This window comes from Seriola aureovittata, chromosome 21 (assembly GCF_021018895.1).
Source record: "Seriola aureovittata isolate HTS-2021-v1 ecotype China chromosome 21, ASM2101889v1, whole genome shotgun sequence".
Classification (NCBI taxonomy): Eukaryota; Metazoa; Chordata; class Actinopteri; order Carangiformes; family Carangidae; genus Seriola; species Seriola aureovittata.
In genome coordinates this window covers 14,507,195-14,528,356 of record NC_079384.1, presented here as the reverse complement: position 1 = coordinate 14,528,356, position 21,162 = coordinate 14,507,195, and the positions used below count along the sequence as shown (strand labels likewise).

Below are 21,162 nucleotides of genomic sequence, written 5' to 3'. Positions count from 1 at the left end.
CTGTTCTTTCTTACACTACAGGAAAGATTTCTGTAGACTTTTACGCAAAAAAAAAAGTTAATCAAATAACAAACACATGGCCAATATTTAAGATGAATTATTTATCATAATGAAATATCAGAGTGAGTTAAGTTTAGGCTCTAAACACTAAAAGAAAACTGAAACATTCTCGAGACAAATCCAGCACCAAAGTCATGTTGGGAGCACGGCTTCAGAACAAACACTCCATCTTTTTTTTTTTTTTCTTAAACAGCCACAGAGCTGTTGTCACCAGCACAAAGAAATAAAGACCTGAGGGTGATTCTGGACATCACTTCACTCTCCTATTAATTTTGGTTGCGCTGCTGAGAGGGAAAACAGGGGATGTGTGAGAAATGCTTAAAAAAAAAAAAAAAAAGGACTAGAAAGTGGGGAAAACATCTGGGGGTTATGAGCGAACACTTGAGAATCAAGTCAAGAGTATGGCAATCAAACCACAGAACTACATAGAAAACATAGTCGTAGACCAGTGTGTGTGTGTGCAGATTAACACACACACACCCTGATAGAAATGTCAAGGTAGTAAAGCATAGATAGACAGATATGATCAATATATAATTATATGCAGAAGGCAGACAAACGTACGTACAATCAATGACCCACCAAGGTCATTTCAACTAATGACGGCATCGTCATGTTCACACAAGGCCGGGGGAACAACACGTCACAATGAACAAAACAGTCGTTTTTTTTTCATGTCATTTCTAAAAATAAAAAATAAAAAAAAATATGAGGAAATAAAAATCTAAATAAAAAAAGATAAAACTATTGTAACATAATTATCTTCCTCAATCTGAGGATTTAGCTCCCCAGACACAAACACGCTGAAATGATAGAAAAGTGGTTGAAGATCGAGATTTGTCTTTGTGTCTGTGTCGGGGCTTGCATACCTTTAAGGTACAAAAGAAAAAAATGCCAAAGAAATTGTGACTTAAGCACAAGAAAAACAAGCACTGCTGAGTACAGTAACATTACTATATACGTCTATGTGTCTAGTCTGAATGGGTCCTAGTGTGAATTAAAAGGTTATCCTTGTTGCAGGCAGCTGAAAACAGGCAAATCAATTTTGGTTCTGTTCCGAATGTTCACATTCTGCTAGCCTAGCGCACACTGTGTAATCGACGAGAGCCTCATAGTCATATAGTTCCTGAAAAAAAAGCAACAGTATGTTTAGTGCAATTTGTCTATGTGAATGTGTCTCTACTGAGCTGACCATAAAGGAAATCTCCTCCTCTGAACCATGAATCTACAGAACACATTGTACTAAAGCAGGTATGTGTGTGTTTACTGTGTGTGTTTGTAATGCAGGAAGGAAAATGAGTGAATAGAGCTTCTTCATGTAAACACTTCAAAATAAAAACCTTGAATTAGGCACAGTCATCGTTTTGTCCCTCCCCCTCATCCTGGGTTTTTTCAGCATAGGTATTCAGGGGGTTATCAGCTGGCACAAAATATTAATTGTGTGTGTGTGTGTGTGTGTGTGTGTGTGTGTGTGTGTGTGTGTGTGTGTGAAGAGAGGAACACTCTTATATTCAAGCTAATGAAGTCCCTACCCCTGTGAAATAATGTTAAAATAAACAAAATAATTTTCCATCTGTTAGTACATTGCATTGCACACATTCCCGGATCTTTATAGGTTATTATAAGTGCCTGTGTTCACCTTGACTCCTACGACATGCCTCAAAAATAAAAGAAAAACAAATTATAAAAACAAATTAAATATACATGCTACATAGCCAGAGATGGTATCACAAAGATCATAGACCTGAAAGAAGAGTTAACCTCTCTTCACACAGGGTTTTGAGTGGGGTGTGGGGTGTAAAACAAATATTACAACAGGAGAGTTTGCCATTAAAAAAAAACAAAAAAACATTCTCACACGCACACACACACGCACGCACGCACACACACGCACACACAAAAGTCAAAACCATACACTAGGGATGATATGAAGCATCAGTCTTAACATTCCAGGATGCTGTTGACTGCCGCCTCTAGAGCAGAGTCCGTGTCAGGGTGGGGGGGTGAGGTGAGCCGAGGGGGGTACTGGGGCTGGATCGGGTGGGAGGACACATGGTGAGACCCCTGGTAGTGCGTCTGTCCTCCGGACGCTGCTGTAAAAGATGGGGGGTTACCTGTTGGGGGATAACTGTTGGCAGCAGTGAGGCTGTTGTTGCTGGCGCTGCTGGGCCCGTAGCGTTGCTGGGACCTCTTCAGTTCCAGGACGCTCTTGTTTTCTTGTAAGTGTGGAGGGTGGAGTCTGTCTGCTGCACCTGCTCCTACAGCCCCGCCCCCTCCCGGATCACCATACCCGGGCTGGGAGTCTGTCCTGTACGGTGGCTCTGTGGAGCCTCTGTCCGACTGATTCCAACTACAGCTGGACTGAGACGGGGAAGGGTCTTGGAAAAGTTTGGATTTCATCCCACAACAGAAGTCCTCCAAGAAGCTGTCTATAAAACAGAGAAGAAGAGTTTAAATAAATGTCTGTCTGTGAGAGGATTATTTGCTCAAAACTGCTTTACTCCTCCTTTTTTTCTTTTCTTTACCTGGATCTACTAGTATCATGCGTTTGTCTTGTGTCAGGTTGCTGCGTTCCTCTTGGTTGAAGGTCCTGTCAATCATCACCATTTCTGACGACGGACTTGAACGCTGCAGGGGAGGAAGTGGAAACTTGTTAGCCTTGTTCATGTCATAACAGGGAACACATGTATGTATGCAACCATTAGCTCATGTATGTGCTTACCTCAGCTTCCACCATTAGTAGTCGTCTGTATTTGTTCACCATGGCCTGGCTTCTCTTCAGCACCTGAGTCGCAACTGCCTCGAATTCTTCATCCACTGTAAACAAAACCACACAAATCTTCTAAGTTAGCTTTCTGCCTTCCTTGCAGATTTGGCATCAAGCTAATAGATTGGAGACTGTACCCTGTGAAAACTCATCCTGGCTGGGGGGAGCCCCCTGGAACACGTGGTAAGGGAGGAGTCTTTGCAGCGCATCGTTGATTGAAGCGAATTGACGTCGATCCGGGGTCTGAACTCCAGCATGATCCCTCGCCAACTGCTGTAAAATCCTATCGAGATGACAGGAAAAAAACAGGCAAGCCGCTTCAGTGGCTGAATGACAAACCATACACACAAGTCAAGACTTGATATATGAAGAAATATGTAAATGATGTATGAACAGTATGTCAAAAATAAACTCACATTCCCTCTCTCGTGATTGGCGGAAGGGCAGGCCTCTTCTGTGCACTGACCTAGACAAAGCGCACATACCAAGGCTGTCATAACACCACTCATATTGTCCCTAAACACTTATTCCAATGTAAAATGTTCACAGAGATGAGTGTTAAACAAGTCATTCATGTACCTGAGAGTTTAGCGTTGAATCTTGTGTCATTGTTTTCATGGCTGAGAGAGATCAAACAAACAACAAAGCAACCTCGTTAAGTCCAATTGCAGCAGACTACACTTAAACACATAACACACTGAAAAAAATCTGTCTTTGTTACCATGGATGTTGCTGAGCTGTGTCTGTTTGAGAGCGGGTGAAGAATTCTGAAAAATAAAAATGAAAGTCGGTCAGACAGCAGTTTTCAGGTAAGAGATACATGGAATGAATGAAATACCAAGTAGCTTGTGATAATACCTGTCTGTATTCTTGTTCCTGTGTTACTGTACCAGGTAAAGGGGACAGGGACGTGCAGTTCTGAGTTTGAGTCACTAGAAGGCGCTGCACAGGGCTAGCTGACACTTGGGCTTGACCGCCGATCCCCGCCGTCGCTGGGCCGACCAGGGTCAGCCGCCCAGGGGCGCAAGATGTCTGCACAGGGGCGGAGCTCGCACAAGAAACTCCTGTCCATGTTTGAGTTACACCCCCGCCGACCTGACTCCCACTGACTACTCCCTGATTCAAAATTAGCTGACCCCGCTGGGGTGTGGGGAAGTTCTGCCCGGCAACAATCTGCACCGCGTTCTGACTGGTGATTAGGGCGTTTGAGTTGGGGTCAGCGGGGCCGTTGTGGATGGTGCTGCCTGGAGTGAGCGCTAAAGAGGTGGGGAGCAAGAACTGTCCCGGTGGTATGTTTGTCTGGGCCTGCGCTTGTTGCTGCTCCAGGGGCGGCTGCACTACAATGGAGCCATTGGCTGTATATTGCCCCCCAGGAGTAGCAGTGTTAGCGTTTACTACATTAGCCATGGTGGTGGGAGTGGGCTGAAGACCAACACTATAGACAGTCTGAGCCCCAGCTTGAAGGGGTTTAGGTTGGATAGGTCTGACAAGAGTCTGGGTCCCTCCCGGGCCTCTCTGGATAATGATATTTTGAAGGGGGATGTTTTTGAAAGGTAAGCCAACTTGGCCTACCTGCCCTTGAGTAGGAGCAAACACCTGCCCCCCGGTTGTGGGCCCTGGCGCAGCTACAGGGGCCCCTGGCCTCAACACAATCTGAGGAGTTCTCTCCAAGCTGCTCAGAGTCATCACGCCCCCACCTGCCCCAAAGGAGCCCAACACCTGGATGTGCTGGGCGGAGCCATTGGGTAGCTGGGACACTCCTTGCAGGAACTGGCCTGTGGGGAACGCAGCTGTCGCTGTGGTGACCACACCCACTCCCCCTCCATAACCCCCAGAGACCAGCTGGGAAGGGAAGGGAACGGGAGCCTGTACTAGTGTGGGAGCGGGCTGGGAGTCCAATAAGGCCTCCTGGGCCAGCGTCTGCTCCGTGATGTCGGCCTCCAGGAGAGACTTCTGTAGGATGTCAAAGGGCTGGTCCTCCCCGCCGAGGTCCACCCCTCCAGGGGAGTTCCCAGTCCCCAATTCATCCTCGATAAATGAAAGGCTGCTGGAGAGCTGGAGGCCTGCCCCGGCTGAATCATCGCCGAATTCACCCATTGAAGAAGAGCCATCCTTGAGGCCAGAGTTGGAGCCAGCCTAAAATCAGGCATTTAGAAAAAATCAGAGGAAAGTGGAAAACTGTTTGCATGTGAAAGACTGCTTTCTCTATATGCCAGTGTGACAACAAATTTATCAGCAACTATTTGATAAATGATTACTCCTTAAAATTGTTTTTTAAGCAAAAATTCAAAAAATTTACTAATTCCAGCTTCTAAACTATGGATACTCGCTGCTTTTCTCAGTCTTCTTTGATAGCAAATTGAATATCTTTGGATTTTGCAACACAGACTGGACAAAACCAGACGTTTGAAAACTTCACTTTGGACTTCGAGAAGTTGTGATGGACATTTTCTGATTAATCAAAGAAATTGACAGATTAAACAACTTTCTTTGGCTTTTCAAACTATCAAATAGATCACCTCCACACTAAGTAATTCATAACAATGACATTAGTACTCAAATCTAACTAAAAGCCTGAGAAAATGCTCTGCACTAAGACTCTAATCCATCATCTGTAACTAAATCTGTATTCATACACTAAAATCTGCTTATGTTTTGGTTGGATCAAGGTAATCACAGGTGTACTTACCGTGTCACTGGCAAAGAAGGATCCATCCGACCCGTAAGCTGCGTTTGTCACATCATCCTCCTCAATCTGCAAAAACACAATGAATCGAGTTAAACGGAGATTGGGTGGACTCTTTCTATGCATTAAAATGAAGCATCTATTCAGAAAAACTTTGAATGCAGTAAGAGTGACTTACAGACTTGCTGTTGCTGCCATGGAGATAGTCATTCAACGCATCCACATCTCTGAAAAGGGCGGGGAAGAGACTTTTAATGGTCGAGGAACAAACCTAAAGCACGTCTAATATAACATAAATTTATCTTCAGTTATGTGTGGTATAAAAAATTGCTTTACTCAGATTACAGTGACAAATAATGTTTAACAATACATCTCTTGTAGTATTTGTTTATTAACTTCCCTAAGTCAACAAAAGGGTGGGGTAAACTTGTTGGTAGTTGTGACTTTGATTTCAAAGAGGAACCTTGGTATATTGGTTGATGATTCAAATGAAATGTAAACTCAAATATAAAAATGTGTGACCACACTGCCATCCCTACCTGATGATGACAAATATCTATGCATCCATTCATACTTTCTTCAAATAATATATGCCAATAATTTAAATGCCAGTTTTATTAAGGGATTTTTACCCTAAAATATCCAGAAGACGGCGATCGTCCTCATCATCCATGACACCTGAAAGATTATGGAGGGACACAGGTACAGAATAAGGCAAGTGAGGAGATGGTAGAAGTCTCATATGAACTACAGATGAAATAAATCATGTTTAAATCTACAAGGACCAAGGGCTAATAGCTTCATTGATCAATGGAGTAAAACTCAGTTGATTGCTTGTTTTTGTTTTTATTCTGAGGTAGGAGGCTTAGCATGTGTATTATGTTGGCAGTAAGGATATCTCACTCACAGATTTCCAGCAGGAAGCATGGATTCAGTCATTTAACACCCTTTGTTTCCTGTAACAGGCTGGGCTGCAGGGCGAGAAACTGCATTTAGTAAGATTATAAAATTATAGGTGCAATATACAAGGTGTGGGAGTATTGTAGAGTGAGGCAGGTGAGACAGAAAGACAGATGGGTGTGTGAAACGGGAGTGCAGAGTAAGAGGTGGACAAATATGTTATTCAGTGCTACGGGATATCAGTGTATAAGTAAGGGCAGGATGGCCTTCATCCCCTCCTACAGATACTTGTCTCTGACACACAAACTCCCACCCATTACACTCCTCTGCTGTCCCACATTGGTTGTCTTTCGTGCCTGCACCGAGTGAAAATGGCCATTTGAGTGTAAAACTCCACCCTGCTCCATTTATACCTTGAATGGTTGTTTTGAGTTCCTACATTGAAAGAGGTGTTGGCTTTATTATCTGTCAGCCAGCAAAAGTATGCAGCTATCTTGGTGCTACTATTAACAGGGAAACAATTTGAGACAGTGAGCATGAATATGATCCAGCAGAATAATGGCCTGTGAGTGTTTGGACATCTAACAAGTTCATTTGTCTGTTTTAATTTTGATAAACTGTATTTAAGCAATGTATGAGAGAATATGTGTGTGCCAGAAAAATCTAAACTCCTTTTGTGACTAACCCAGTATTTGAATGAAATGGTCTTTAAATTACATGGTTGTGTTGTACTTCGTCAAAGGGGAAATGTAGGCTTTGTGTTCATGAGTCTGTGGAAAACGTTACAACTGCAATGCTACAAAATGGCTGTTACCATGCCATAGGCTGTCTTTACAGCTGAGCCACGTTCAGCCTCCATCTTTGACTCGGTGAGAACAAAGAACGACAGGGCTGCAGAACTAAATAAGCAGTTTGAACCGACTGCGTTGTGACTTATATGTACAAAGAAACCTGCTAAAAGCTAATTATATTACAGAGAAACGTTATTTAAAAGTATCCATACCAAATAGACTACAACTAAATCTTCTCGTCAGACTGGAAACGCTTCTTCGTCCTTCAAAAAACGGACACAATGCTAAAAACAAATGTGAAAGGAAGCCATGTCCAAACTAAAACAATGGGGGAACCAAACGTTTACCATAGAAACATTTTATTTCACAAAACGCTCCAAGTGTAGGTTGTTTAGATGTAAAAAATTAAAAAATAAAAACATAATAACACCACTTTTTCTCTATAATCCAAGAGTCATTAAACCGCGAAAAACTCAACCGTTAATTCCTAAATGTAAACGTTAAAGTCGATAATTGAACGTTTCATGTTCTGAATTCTAACGTTAGCAGCGATAAGGAAAAAACGACCAGGACAGCGCTTAAGTGCACATACTGACAAAAACGAGCCTTTTGTGGCAATTCAAAACACTGGATTTGCAGCCCTCATCTCAAACTTTAATCAGGTTGTCAAAATAAAGCCATGTTTTCCAACAGTATGAACATTTTGTAAAAATTTAGAGCTCAAAATCCGTTGTCTTCGAAATCCGCCCTAGCATGCATGCTTCGACGCCAACCAAGCTAGCCCGTGTAGTCCTGACACTGTGGTATCGCCGTCGGTTCAGAAAGCCAGCTAATGTACAGCTTGCAAGTTTTATTTCCAAAAATAGACTGAATCGACAGAATGATAATCGCATTCAAGCAGCACAAAACGCCCGTCGTCCAGCCTGTGGCTGGTCGTCGCTGACGTGCTCTTTCTTTCTCTGCTGGGGAGGCTTTCATTTGTCCTCTATGTGGCTCATCTGCCAGCATGAAAAACGTCACATTTGTCTCGATATGCCGAACCGACGCGTTTTAATCGGAGGATTTTGTAGCAGCCCGTAGTCAGGTCGGGTAGCTCTCCACGCAGGGCGCTCCGTAACATTTTAACGATAAACATCGGCCTGTTCTGGTTAGCTAGCCGCGATGTCGACGACGCCTATTTTGAAAACGTCGGCTGGAATCCGTCGAAAATGCTAAAGGACTAAACAGTGTCGAGCCTTAAAAATTTATCCCGATTAGCATAACATAAAGACGACTGAAAGAGGCAAACCCTTTACTCCTGTCTCACTCCGCTTGAAACCCAATATCTCCATTTGGCAACTTTTAATTTGCTCCCCCCTCCTTCTCCTCCTCCTCCTTCTCCCTCTCCCACTCATATATTTTTCTCACTGTCCCTGTTCTGTCTCGGATAGATTTTTCTCTCCGCTCAAACTCTCTACCCTCCCTGAAGGAAGGGAGGAAGGAGGTTGTGTGTGTTTTTTCCTTGAAATTTTTATCACAAAATTATAATACACTCAAAGGGAAACTCACCGTCATGAAAAAGCAGTGCCTTGTCAACGGGGTTTCCTCGCCATCACCGCACGGGTTGTTGGGGTAGTGCACAGAGCAAGGCAACCCACATCACCAGTCCACACCGGTATCATACCACTGTAAATTTGAATAAGAATTATACAAACAACGACAAGTAATTAATAAACATAAATTTTTTTTATATTAATATCAATTTGATAATAGTTCCATTGCCACCGTAAATAGCAGATAAATGTTTTTAGACTTAATCATTACCAACAGTAGAGGGCGGACCTCTGATGTGTGTGCCACACCTTGACGTTGCTCAGGTATGACCATAGTTACTGTAAATGAAAGTGATACCTAGTTACTACTGATCCACTCGTCCTCAAAAGTTTAAGATGATAGAGTATTCAGTTTGCTGTTGTTTGGAAGGTGTGTGTGTGTGTGTGTGTGTGTGTGTGTGTGTGTGTGTGTGTGTGTGTGTTCATTTCTTTACTGTTTTTAAAAATTCAACACATTGTAAAAAAATAAATAAAAATAAAGCAATAAAGAAATACAATATCTATTTTGTACTATCTACAAATGGGCATGTTGATGGTTTGAGAGAGACTGTGGTAGTTGAAATGACATTCATAATCAATTTATTAAAGCCATGCAGTGGGGGAAGTATCCAGAAGTACTAATAGCTCAATGTAAAAATACTCCATTAAGTAAAGGTATGAGGGAAAGTATTTAAGCATAATCAGGTAAAAAATTTAGTAAGAACTCATTGCAGAAAAACCTGTGACTGATACATATAGTTTATTATTACTCATGCTTTCTAATGCAGCTAAGTTTCAGCTTAGTGTAACACAAGACAAGGAAAAGCAGCAAATCCTCACTTTTGATGAGCTGGGATGATTAAATATTTGGCATTTTTGTATGGAAAATGACAAAATGATTAATCACTCATCAAAGTAGTCAAATATAAATAGTCCAAATAAAACAGATGTTTGCAGTTACGATTTTATATATTGTAAGGTAGTTGAATCTTTCACAATGTATCATATTTTAATAGCTCCTCGTATGTTTTGTATGTAAAAGTCTTCAGTTATAAAGTAACTATTGCTATCAGATAAAGATGGGGTAGAAGTGCAAAGTAGCTTGAAATGGAAATATTCTTCACACATTCTTTCTACTTAACATTTTTAGAGTTAATGAATGAATTTATTTATTTATTTATTTATAATTTTTCTGTCATTAATTTACGGTCATTGTCCAAATGATTTATTGCCATACAACCTCCGGTACAGTAGGTGGCGCTGCGCAACAACATTGGTTTTCAATAATTAAAGAAGAAAAAGAGCCGTCATCGCTTCCGCAACAACCGTTAGTGCAACAACATGGATGTTACAGCTGAAATTAGTCAGGAGGATGGGTTTGCTGGTGAAAGCGGTGCCGCCAAGATAAAAGAGCGACTTGAGAAACGGAATCAGGCCAGAATAGAGGATGCCGAGCGGCGTAAAGAAGAGAAAGAGAGCCAGTCTGTCGCCGAGGAGAAGGACGAGTTTTTCTCCAAGACTTTCAGCAGGGAGCGGGTGTGTATCGAGGAGCTGCTGTCCAGCTGCTCCGGAGCTGACCGAGCCGTGGTGACTCAGAGGCTGGAGGAGGCGACGGTCAAAACCGTGCAGCTCCAAAAGTTTCTGAATGACAGCGTGTTGTTTCTGACGCAGTACGAGCTGAGACAATCCCAGGCAGCTCTCCAGAAACTCCAGACATCCCTTGCGGAGACCAGAGAGACGGCTCTGCCCAAGAAGAAGTTTGCCTTTCGAGCTCGCACTAAAGCTGCAGATAAAGTCTCTGCACCAGTGTCAGACACAGCTCAAGCTGATGTTGCCACATCTGCACCTGCATCTGGTGAAGTGGATGGAGCTGCAGCGTCAGAGCAGTGTGGCTTCTCCAACATGGACAATGAGTTTCTGACCAAAACATCTGAGGAGATCCAGAAAAGAGACGTGCTCTTGACTCACCTGTCCAACTGCAAGGTCCGTCTGGTCGGTTCCCCCAGCACATTGCACCTGAAGCACATCGACAGCTGTGAGATCCTCTGCGGGCCGGTGTCTAGTTCTGTATTTGTTGATCATTGCAGAAACAGTACGCTGAGCTTCCCCTGTCAGCAGCTGCGGACCCACAACACCAAAGACACACAGGTGTATCTGCATGTCACCAGCCGAGCCATCATAGAGGACTGTCATGGAGTGAGTTTCGCCCCGTTTTCCTGGTCTTATCCCACTCTGCAAGAGGACTTTAGTGTGTCTGGCCTAGACCAGGACCGGAACAACTGGACTCAGGTGGATGATTTCAACTGGCTCGCTGCAGGAACACCTTCCCCCAACTGGACTGTCATCCCAGAACCAGACAGGAAAACCAACTGGGATCCTTAACTTTTAAAGCCTTTATTTGTCAAATTAACACCTGTCAAACCAAATGACATGTTGACAGCCTGAATACACATACGTAGTCTTGTCCATAATCTTGAATTTAAGGTGGTTTAATGAAATTTCTTTGAAGTGGCTGCTCTTTTTTTTTTATTTGATAAAACTAATAACAGAGACAAAATGTAACATACATAGCCCACACACACAAATACACACACTCAAAAAGGCAGAGAACAAAGCGTAAATAAATGCATCATATTTTCTATCTCAGCGCTACAAAAATGACATTTTTGATCCTTAACTGTGTCTGAAGCATGTGTCTAAACACAAGTTTAATTGAGAATACTCTGCACTGGTTGTCATATGCTGCTACTTGTCCATATGGCTACAAAAAAAGGGCACTTTGTATGATAAGGTTTAAGCTACATTAATAAATTTAAATAAAAATCCACCTGTCTTATCAGCCTGAATAACTGTGGGGCTTTAGTACTTAGGAGCATCACATCTCCCCTGAGGCAGAGCATCCACACTCTTGTTGAAATTAAACTCCAAGCTTTTATTCTTCTGCTCATGATTACACTAGTTCACACAGAGAAAGCCGCTCTCCAACATTAGATTTCATTCACATTATTCTGTGACATTCAAAAAATTCAAATCAGCCATATTGGAATAGTTAACTAGTGTGAAATTACAGGCTTTCTGGTAGAGCCAAGTTGATATTACTTTATTCCAGAGATATATGTATAATGTAGTGTGTTAGAAACCATTTATTAAAACTGTACTAAAATATTTGAGTGTTTTTCAAGCCTTTTCATTAAAAAATGCCACTTTTTAGACAACACAGTAATACTGCTACCATGTGGTTATAGATGGAGACTGTAAGTTGGATTTGTTTAACATGTCTATGTGGTGTTAAGGAAAAGAAAGGAAGAAAAGAATGTGGATAGTTTGTTGGACAGGAACTTTTTGGTCCACACTGAAGAATATTTGGCTGCACCACACAACTGAAACCAACCCAAAAGAAGCAATTGAAGACAGGCATCAACAAAGAAAACCTAATAATTTTAAAGAGTTACAAAGAATCATTAGAAATACAGAACAGTGAGGGGTTGGCTGTAAGATACAGTGAAAGAGGCATAAGGAGGCTCAGCAGTCAGTATTTTAATTGCATTTGGAAGGAAACACAATGGTACAACTGTTGCAGTAAGCGACTCTGCACCTCTCATGTCCAGTCACAGTGGCGTTTGAAGGAGTCAGAATGGAAGCCGTTCAGGCACAGGCCTAGCTTTGGTCAGCACAAGTATCTGGCTCATGTTTGTGCAGACACTGTTGATTATAACTGCCAGGATAGAAAGTGATAATAAGTTAATTAAAGAGAGAGAGAGCGTAATTCACTTAAATTAATTAGCTTGCAAGATGACGTTTTCTACAACTATCCTTTGTCCATATTTATTAATGTGTGACCACATGTTTTATTCATCCAGTTTTAAGCTTTTTTGTGTGGTTATAATTTTATTATTCACATAAAGAGTCATACTAGAGGGGATGAAAGATTTCTGTGAATGGGTTACTGGGGCTTTCTCAACTGAGTCAATTTGCTCCACTGTGAAGACATCCGGTTTGTGCTGAACTTGAGGACCTCTACCTGTGAGTGAGTACGCGCCATTATTAGCTCCTCTTCCATGTCCATGGTCTTTGCAGCCCTCACCTGATGCCATTACAGCTCCTGGTGTGTTCGATCAAGGCGACTGTGACCACGTGAAACTTCAAACCAATTATGGCCCCTGGCAGCGGCTTACGATCGGGCTCATCTTGTGTAGAGGGATTTCTGTAAATTGGATCAGGCTGCTTACAGGGGCTTAGCATGACGTACTGCAACTTTGAGTTTAATCATGAGGATCCTCGGCAATCCTCCACCTCTCAGAGAGAACGGAACATCACGATTAGCCTCACCTGTGTGTTAAGGAAGGAAAACTGGTAAAAGTTGTGGAAAATAAAGTTTTATGTAATTTGAAGTTTCTGTCACAATGGGAGAGGAGATAGCTTTGAAGAAATAACACTCCTGTGTTCCTCCGGGGTCCTCCTGGGTTCTTCATCTCTACTTCTTTGCTGTGGGATGGATTACCGCCTGAGCTGATTCTTCTGCCCTGTTGGACCAGCCAGAGGAGACCCTGATAACACAGAGACAGGGAAACTAGGACTGCAGGCCGGCACCTTAGAGAGCATTTTTTCTAAACTAAGGGGCAAACTCTGGAAATCTTGGAGGTCCTGCTGATCCAGATCATCATTTGACTCTCTTCATTCTTTACAGACAAGGACACATCTCGGATTGAACAATGGCTTTGATGCTGGTCAAGTTTGATCTGAAAAAGCGAGTGAAGCTCGCTCAGACGGTCTGGTTCATGTACTGGTTCGCTGTAATGGCCGGCGTGCTGGTGTTCAGCATGGGTCTGTTCTTTAAGATCGAGCTGCGAAAGCGCTCAGAACTTATGGACAACAACGAGAGCCACCTCTTGCCCAACCTGCTTATATTCATGGGTCTAATAGCTTGTGGCATCAACGCCTTTGGAGGCAAAGTCTGCTACGACTCATTGGACCCTACCAAGTTTGCAAAGTGGAAGCCCATGTTGAAGATCTTCTTGGGGTTCTGCGTGGGGTTCAACGTCCTGCTGCTCCTCACCGCCCTGATGTGTTTTGTGATGAGGATCCCTCTGCAGTTCACCCTGGCTGAGGGACTGAGGAACGGCATGAGGTACTACAAGGACACGGACACACCGGGACGCTGCTACATGAAGAGGACCCTGGACCTGATGCAGATGGAGTTTCGTTGCTGCGGGAACGACAACTACAGAGACTGGTTTGAGATTCAGTGGGTTAGCAACCGTTACCTTGACTTCAGCGCAAAGGAAGTCAAAGAGTAAGTGACAAAGATAAAAATCTAAATCCTTCATGATAATCTGTAAAAGTTAGAGAAGAAGCGACAGAGAAATTACTCTTTTTGGTTTTAAGAAATTGTCATTGACCCTGGGTATCAAGGTGGAGGCTGTTGAGGTGGGGTGCCTCTATACAAAGTTAGATTTCAGTAAAAGTGGATTTGAGGTGAAGGCTGGTCAGAGCAGGTGTATTATTCACTTTCGTCTTCTAAGGATTATCACCACAGAAATGGTGACAGCATCAGGTAGCAATGGGGACGGGGCATCGGGGGCTGGGAGGGTGGAAGAGGTTACTAGGCAGTTTTATGGATAAAGTCAAGAGGAGGGGCTTGGGGTGATTAGTTACAGAAAAAGATATATAGGTCAAAAAGGCAAGAGTTGGATTAAAAGTACATTGTTTCATTTCAGTGATCTGTCGCCTCTTTGTGACAACCTTTTTATGTCTATATTGATTTTTGGGCCACAAGTACCTCTTTGCTTTGTTAGGGTAATTGTGAAGAGGATGGTTTTGAGAGTTGGCACATAATTAGTGTTTAATCTCCAGGATTACAGCTCCATGCCCTTCAGGAATCAGTGTCCTGTCCAATCAGCAGAGGACCTGGCAACACTCCAGAGATAGCACCGTCCAAGAAAACAATCTGTATCTAGGATTTTAAAATCGGCATAAACAGTGGTTGGGGAGGTGATTGGTGAAAACTCTTGCGATGCCATTACAGGCCTCTGGTAATGGCTCATTTTGAAGTTTCAAAGAGTAACAAGCCCTTGGGGCTTTCTTTTTAACCCAACCTTTTCAAATCCTAATTGAAATATCCTTACTGAAATATCACTACTGCTGTCCTTCCAATGGATAATACACTGATTAGTATTCAGATCTTTCCTGTAGAAAGTAGTATTTTCTGTATGTTCTGTATTGACTAGCCAAAGTGTTATCTGGGACATTTTTTGGAGGTTAATTAGGTGTTGATGTTTCTAGAAATCACTGATCCATATCTGCCCCTCTCACGTCTTTGTGATTCAATCACACTTGTCTTTCCACTGACCTACAACTATCAATCACGGCTGAGATCTGCTCTTCAGATTGAGCACAGACTCAAATATGCTAATTTGGGTACCATTATCAGCCTGAAACGCGTATTTACATTGAAATGTTTGGAAAAAAGATCAAACCCTTTAAGTAAAATGGGATTTTACATTTGTCATGCTGTGTGATACGTATAGGCCTTCATAATAGAGACTTTACCCATAAGCAAAATGACTGATGCTTTGCTGAAATATTCTGCAAACTGTTGATGCTTGATTGTACTTAAGTGACAGTGTTGTTCAGGCTCCATGCGTGGCAAACACAATATCAACCACTTCATCAGTTCTACAGTAATACTGTCATTGTGACTCTGTACTGTTCGATTTTTGCTAAACTTGACCAGGTGTCGATCCAAGGTTGTTTATTGTTGTAGTAGGAATATGTAGTGTTTTATTGGATTGTATTATATAGTTAAGTACAACACCACTTACTATGGCTTCAAAGGGTTTTATCCAATAACTGAGAAGATAAGATGTGCAGAATTCTGCAAAATCACACATTTTATTTGGTTATTTCTGGTAGAAAATAAGTCTAACCTGGACTTGCTATTTATACTTCATGCTCCTCTAAGACCTCTAATCTCACCGCACTGTCACCTCCAACCCATCATAACATGACATGAACTTGACACTTTGCCTGATTCTTCTTAGCCGCATTGGGAGCAACGTGGATGGCCAGTACCTGATGGATGGAGTCCCGTTCAGCTGCTGTAACCCCAGCTCCCCAAGACCCTGCATCCAGTTCCAGATGACCAACAACTCTGCCCATTACAGCTACGACCACTACACCGAGGAGCTCAACGTGTGGAAGCGCGGCTGCAGTGACGCCCTGCTGTCCTACTATGGAGGCATGATGAACACCATCGGAGCCCTGGTGGTGCTGATCACCATGCTGGAGGTCAGAGCCACAGATGCACGGACACAGATCGAGAAATATTGCAAACAGATAGTTAAAGAATAGTTTTACTCCACCACGTTAAGTTTCAGTAGAACACCTACATCATCACTTTGCTTTGTTTGGGATTGTATCATCCACAGGAAATAGTCCCATATAATGCCAGAGAAAAGACCAGGGAAGCTCTTTATCCGAGGTGGGGCAGTACACCAGAGGTACATTTGCCAAACCAACCAGTTAGTCTTCAACCTCAAAGTCTTTTCTCTTGCCAGACTGAAAAATACCGCTTGAAAACACTTCCAGCAAAGCATAAATCTCACCTTTGTTCTGCTTCTCCTAGTAAGTTTTCTTGTTGCATCTCTTTTGTTTCATTGTAGTGCACCAAGCCACAATGAGCCACTAGCAGATGGTGAAAAACACTGACTGGTGCTTGATCGTTGGGGAGAATTTCAGTTTTTGTGAGCGTTTCTTTTATTTTTTTTTATCCCAATTGTCACAACGGGCAACAATGAGCCAGTTCTACACTTGAAATGAACACAAAGTTAAAATTGTGCTTCAATGGAAGTGTTTTCAAACAATATTCTTCGGTTTTTACAAGCGAAAATACAGAAAAGATGAGGACTAACTGGTTGTTTTGGAAAATATACATCTTGTTAACTTCTCCAGCTCCGTTAAAGTGCGCTGCACATCCGTTTCCCTCAGCTTTTCTATGGGACCATCTGTTACTGTTTCCAATATAGGGAATGAGACAGTACCACCACTTTACTATAAAATGTTACATTAAAAGTTTATGTTTTAAGAAATATAAGACACATAAAATGCTTTAAATAACCATTTTTATAATAGGGTTTATGCATGAACAGAATGACCCATGAATAGAAGCAGGTTGAGCAAGAAGTGTGTTTTCGTTGTTGTCCAAAAGTTAAAAGCACTTTCACAGATCGATCGCAAATAACCTTGAAATATGTCATTTCTTTGATATAAAAAGTTTATCTGCTAGACACAAGATGTCTCCTACTTCACTGAAAAGTCAGTTCTCTGTGTACGTGCACTGGAGATTTCAAGTTTTCACATCACTCATGTCTGTTACATAATGGCTTTCAAACTAATTATGATGTCACAAAATCATACGTACGACCCTTAAATTCAGATTTAAGATGAGATGGAAACTTTCCTCCCTTCAGCAGATGAAAGTGGAAACAGCCTTCTGGTGTCTGCACACACGTCAGCGAAGTGAAGTAACAAAAAGCAAAGCACATTTTTGAGTGGAAGGGGACTGTAATGATTCAGTGAACTGTTTAGTGGTTTCGGGCTCAGTAAAGTTGTTGTTGAGGACTTTAATGGCCGAGTGGCGAGAAGTGAGGTGAAGAGCCTGTGTATAAACACGCAAAGCCTTGACCCAGTTGGCATGTCCGTCGTCTATCACCTCCTCCTTCTTCTTCTTCTTCCCTCCTTTCCACACTCCACCCCCCAGTGTTATCTATATCCACTTACGGCATCTCTTTCCCAAACAACTCTATCCTCTTTACCTAAATATCGCCCCTCCTGCCCTACTGTCAGGTTAACCTGCGCCACCTTTGGAATGTATGGGTGTGCAGCTTATCAACAGTATCTTACCTGCTACTTTCTACGCAAAGTCCTAATCCTGTAGCAGCCAAATGGCCTCTCTCCTCTCCAGCTCTCTCCTCAGCCTCCACTACCAACATCTGCCCACCTTGTCACAGCACAAACATGCGCGGTTAAATCCTCCAACTCTGTGATAGCAGTGACGACCTCAGTGGTTCGAGTTCCTGCATCACCTCAAGCAAGCAGACAGTAAATAGCATCGTTTGGATAATGCCTCTATCCCAGAAATCCTGCCGACCAACCCTTGTTCTAAAAACTTGGATTTACATGGAAGCTGATCAGACACACAGTTTAAGAGGAGTTATGCAAGCGTCCTGATGCTGACACAGATAGTGGGCTCAGGGACGCAACAAGGACAGACCCACTTCCGAGAGCTTGATCTCCTGATCTGCAGTCACCTTTCATAGTAACTGACTTCTTAACTTTCCTAGTGGGAGGGTGGGCCTTTAGACTTTAGGTTACTTCAAGAATTACAAGATATATGTATTTTTTTCATATATATATATATATATATATATATATATATATATATGTGTATACACACACATATATATATATAGTGTATATTGTCTTCTTTTTGTTCCTGATCACTCTTATATCACACACTTTCACACATGCATATAAACAAACACAATATATTAACTGATAACCTATTTTGTTTGTTCTCTTGCTGTTGTCTGCTCGTGTTGTTGCTCATATATCATGTGTAATTTATGTCATCTCTTTGTGTTATGTCATATAACTACAGAGATATTTTAAGGATATTCAAAATAGGGCTGCAACTAACAATTATTTTCATTATCTGCCAATTATTTCCATAATTTACTGATTAATCATTTTATCTATAAGCCATAGAAAATTGTGAAAAATCACCATTAAAATTTCATCAGTCCAAAATCAAAAGATATTCAATTTACTATGATGTAAGACGAGGTAACCACCTTCTTCGATTCTTACACTGGACAAATTGGAAGTGTAACATTTTGGGTGTTTTTGCATGAAAAGTGAATTGATTCATCTTTTTTTTCCCCCAGTTAATCATGGTACTTTTAACTCAGAATATTTATTAGTTATAATGATGATGATAAATCAGATTTTCATCTACTTATACTTTGCAAAAGCAAATCTTGAAGACAGTTTGTTCTTTTCATGAAACAACATTTGAGTCAGTTAAATGGAGTTGAGTGAGTTTGTTTATGTGAAGTTATATCTGTTATACGTGTTCCAGTTTGGGGCCCAGTCAATGTGTTTTGCCCTCTGATGACATAGTGGGGTTTTGGCCTGAGGGCCCAGGTTTGGGGTTTTTCTGATACGTGCTCCTGTCCTTTGCAGATCGCGGTGACCATCGGCCTGCAGTACGTCGACAGCTCCCTGTCCACCCTGGCTAACCCGGAGGACCCGGAGAGTGAGAGCGAGGGCTGGATCCTGGAGAAGACAGTGAAGGAGACGTTCACCGACATCATGGACAAAATGAAGGCTATGGGCAAAGGCAGCAAGGTGGAGGAGGGGGGCGAGGTAGCAGTTGCGACAGTGAGCTGAGCTAACCCCTCCTGCAAAAACTGACACCACTCCCACCTGAAGGAGGAAAGGAAGGGGACTTGTGAGATTACTACTTTTTTCTACCAACATTTATTATGTAGACGCTACCCGCAAACACATATTTGGCTATGGACTCCTTTTAAACAGACTCCTTACAAATGGACTCCTTGCATAAATAACACTGTATATTCAGACATAGAGAGAGATTATGAGTAGAATGAATTGTTTTGGTTTTTAATTTTGGTTTTCCCCAAACAAACCAGTTCCGACTTTTGAGATCCCCTGCTTCTGTTCCTGATATTCTCTGGATTTGGATACTTTTTTCCAAAAAAAAAAAAAAAAAAGTGCAAAATAATAGGTCAAATAAATATGATATCTATTGATAAATGTCAGATGCTTTGCAATCACAAGTAAGTATGAATTTTTTCCTTTGTATTGTTCTCCAGTAGTTTGGTGGGGATGGTGGTTGCCATGCAACCCCCCCTCTCATGAAGCCAGAGGTGCAGATGGATATTTACAGTCTATAGTGTTTTGGCTTGTAGCTGATATTGTATATAGGCAAAGCAAACAAATTAACCTCCCCCCACTCATCACTTTATATACTCCACGCCACCTTTGTCCACAATGAAGACTGGAGCAGCTCCTGAGATGGAGTAAAATTATGAATTGAATGAATCGGTATGAATTATGCATGAATGTTGAGGCGCACCGTCGAAGAGTGAGGCCTGGGCATCAGGAGGTGAGCTCCAGAGAGAAGCAGGGGCAACTCCAAACCTGTGGAGAGCGTCTGAAATTGGCAGCTAAATCTTGGCTCCTGACCCCTGTACTGTAATCTCAGATCCTCTTTGACGTTTCCCTCGTGCATTCAGTATCTGTATATTGACACCTATGTATGTATATTCTATTCTGGGTTGCTGTCTTTGTACATAGTGTAGAAATGATGAAAAAAAATTTAACTTTTTTAAAAAAAATAATGTAATTAAGCTAAAACTTTTATTCAAATCCATGTAAAGTTTTTTTCCATATGATTTTTTTGTGTCTGTGTAGGAACGAGATTGTGTACATGAATAAATGATTTTAGAGATGTGATTCAACAGTGAAATAATGACGTTGTGTCGTCTTGACCTTGAGTTGAACGGACCTGAGATCAGGAGGCGAGGCATGCAGTGAGTGCCGCAGGGCTCCTGATTAAGTCAATAGGATAAGGGCAATTATGGCATTACTGCTTTCACATGGGCATGGGATGACTCTTCACATGTCCAGTGTAAGGACATGTGTATGTGTGTGTGGTTATACACCTGATGAATTCACAAACATAATAGTACATGTATTTGCGAGAGACTCTCCTAGGTAAGTTTCTCTATTTTTCGTGCCTTAAAGCTTTGACTTTCAAGTAACACATCCTCTGATTCCATATTGACAAATAGCAACGGGTAAGGTAAACTTCATCTATTCTCCTGAAGCACAATCCGCTATAAATCACATCCATCTTAACAGAGATCCACATTGTCTGCAAACCCCAGACACGAGGAATGAGGAGGAATGATATCAAAGCCAGTGTGGCTTAGTTAGAGCAGATGGGGGGAGCTGTGGAGAGTCAGCAGGATCGGTAAAGAGGCCAACGCTGTACGGTATTTTTGTTGGCCCAAAGCACATAACCAGCGCTGAGTAGATAAGAAGTCTAATCGGCTTTAGATTAGCATGAGCCCCTCAGCCAGGTGAGCAGGTGATGTCCTACTGCAGGAATCACGTCACGGAGACAGACACACAGAGAGACAAACAAGAGAAAGTAAAGATCAGAGCAAGATGAAACTGTGATGTTAGGGAACAAGAACAGGCTGACATCATTTTAGAGGTTTTCCACAAAGAGTAATGCGTAATGTGCAAAGACGCTTTACTCAAGTAAAAGTGATAATACCACAATGTAAAAATACTCCA

At 42.0% G+C, this 21,162-nt stretch overlaps 3 protein-coding genes across 5 annotated transcripts; 2 read left to right on the top strand and 1 right to left on the bottom strand.

The window, feature by feature from the left end:
- Nucleotides 1–81: 81 nt before the first annotated feature.
- Nucleotides 82–9,209, bottom strand: bicral (BICRA like chromatin remodeling complex associated protein). Of its 3 annotated transcripts, none has more exons than XM_056365722.1 (13): nt 7,228–9,209; nt 6,421–6,484; nt 6,146–6,191; nt 5,692–5,740; nt 5,517–5,582; nt 3,686–4,963; nt 3,549–3,594; nt 3,407–3,447; nt 3,244–3,293; nt 2,965–3,110; nt 2,783–2,877; nt 2,586–2,688; nt 82–2,489 (listed from the first exon to the last, which is right to left on the bottom strand). In XM_056365722.1, the coding sequence occupies exons 3-13, from the start codon at nt 6,184–6,186 to the stop codon at nt 2,002–2,004; spliced, it is 2,403 nt and encodes an 800-aa protein (XP_056221697.1). In that variant the 5' UTR covers nt 6,187–6,191; nt 6,421–6,484; nt 7,228–9,209; the 3' UTR covers nt 82–2,001. The 3 variants fall into 3 exon arrangements, with proteins under 3 accessions (XP_056221697.1, XP_056221698.1, XP_056221696.1); XM_056365723.1 differs by having other exon boundaries at nt 7,417–9,209; XM_056365721.1 differs by having other exon boundaries at nt 8,753–9,209.
- On the top strand, nt 6,892–11,940 carry tbcc (tubulin folding cofactor C). Its single transcript, XM_056365726.1, has 2 exons — nt 6,892–6,978; nt 10,027–11,940. The coding sequence occupies exon 2, from the start codon at nt 10,117–10,119 to the stop codon at nt 11,155–11,157; it is 1,041 nt and encodes a 346-aa protein (XP_056221701.1). The 5' UTR covers nt 6,892–6,978; nt 10,027–10,116; the 3' UTR covers nt 11,158–11,940.
- A 127-nt stretch (nt 11,941–12,067) lies between these two features.
- On the top strand, nt 12,068–20,306 carry prph2a (peripherin 2a (retinal degeneration, slow)). Its single transcript, XM_056365727.1, has 3 exons — nt 12,068–14,068; nt 15,816–16,062; nt 19,018–20,306. Exons 1-3 carry the CDS (start codon nt 13,488–13,490, stop codon nt 19,222–19,224), a joined length of 1,035 nt encoding a protein of 344 aa, XP_056221702.1. The 5' UTR covers nt 12,068–13,487; the 3' UTR covers nt 19,225–20,306.
- Nucleotides 20,307–21,162: the final 856 nt, after the last annotated feature.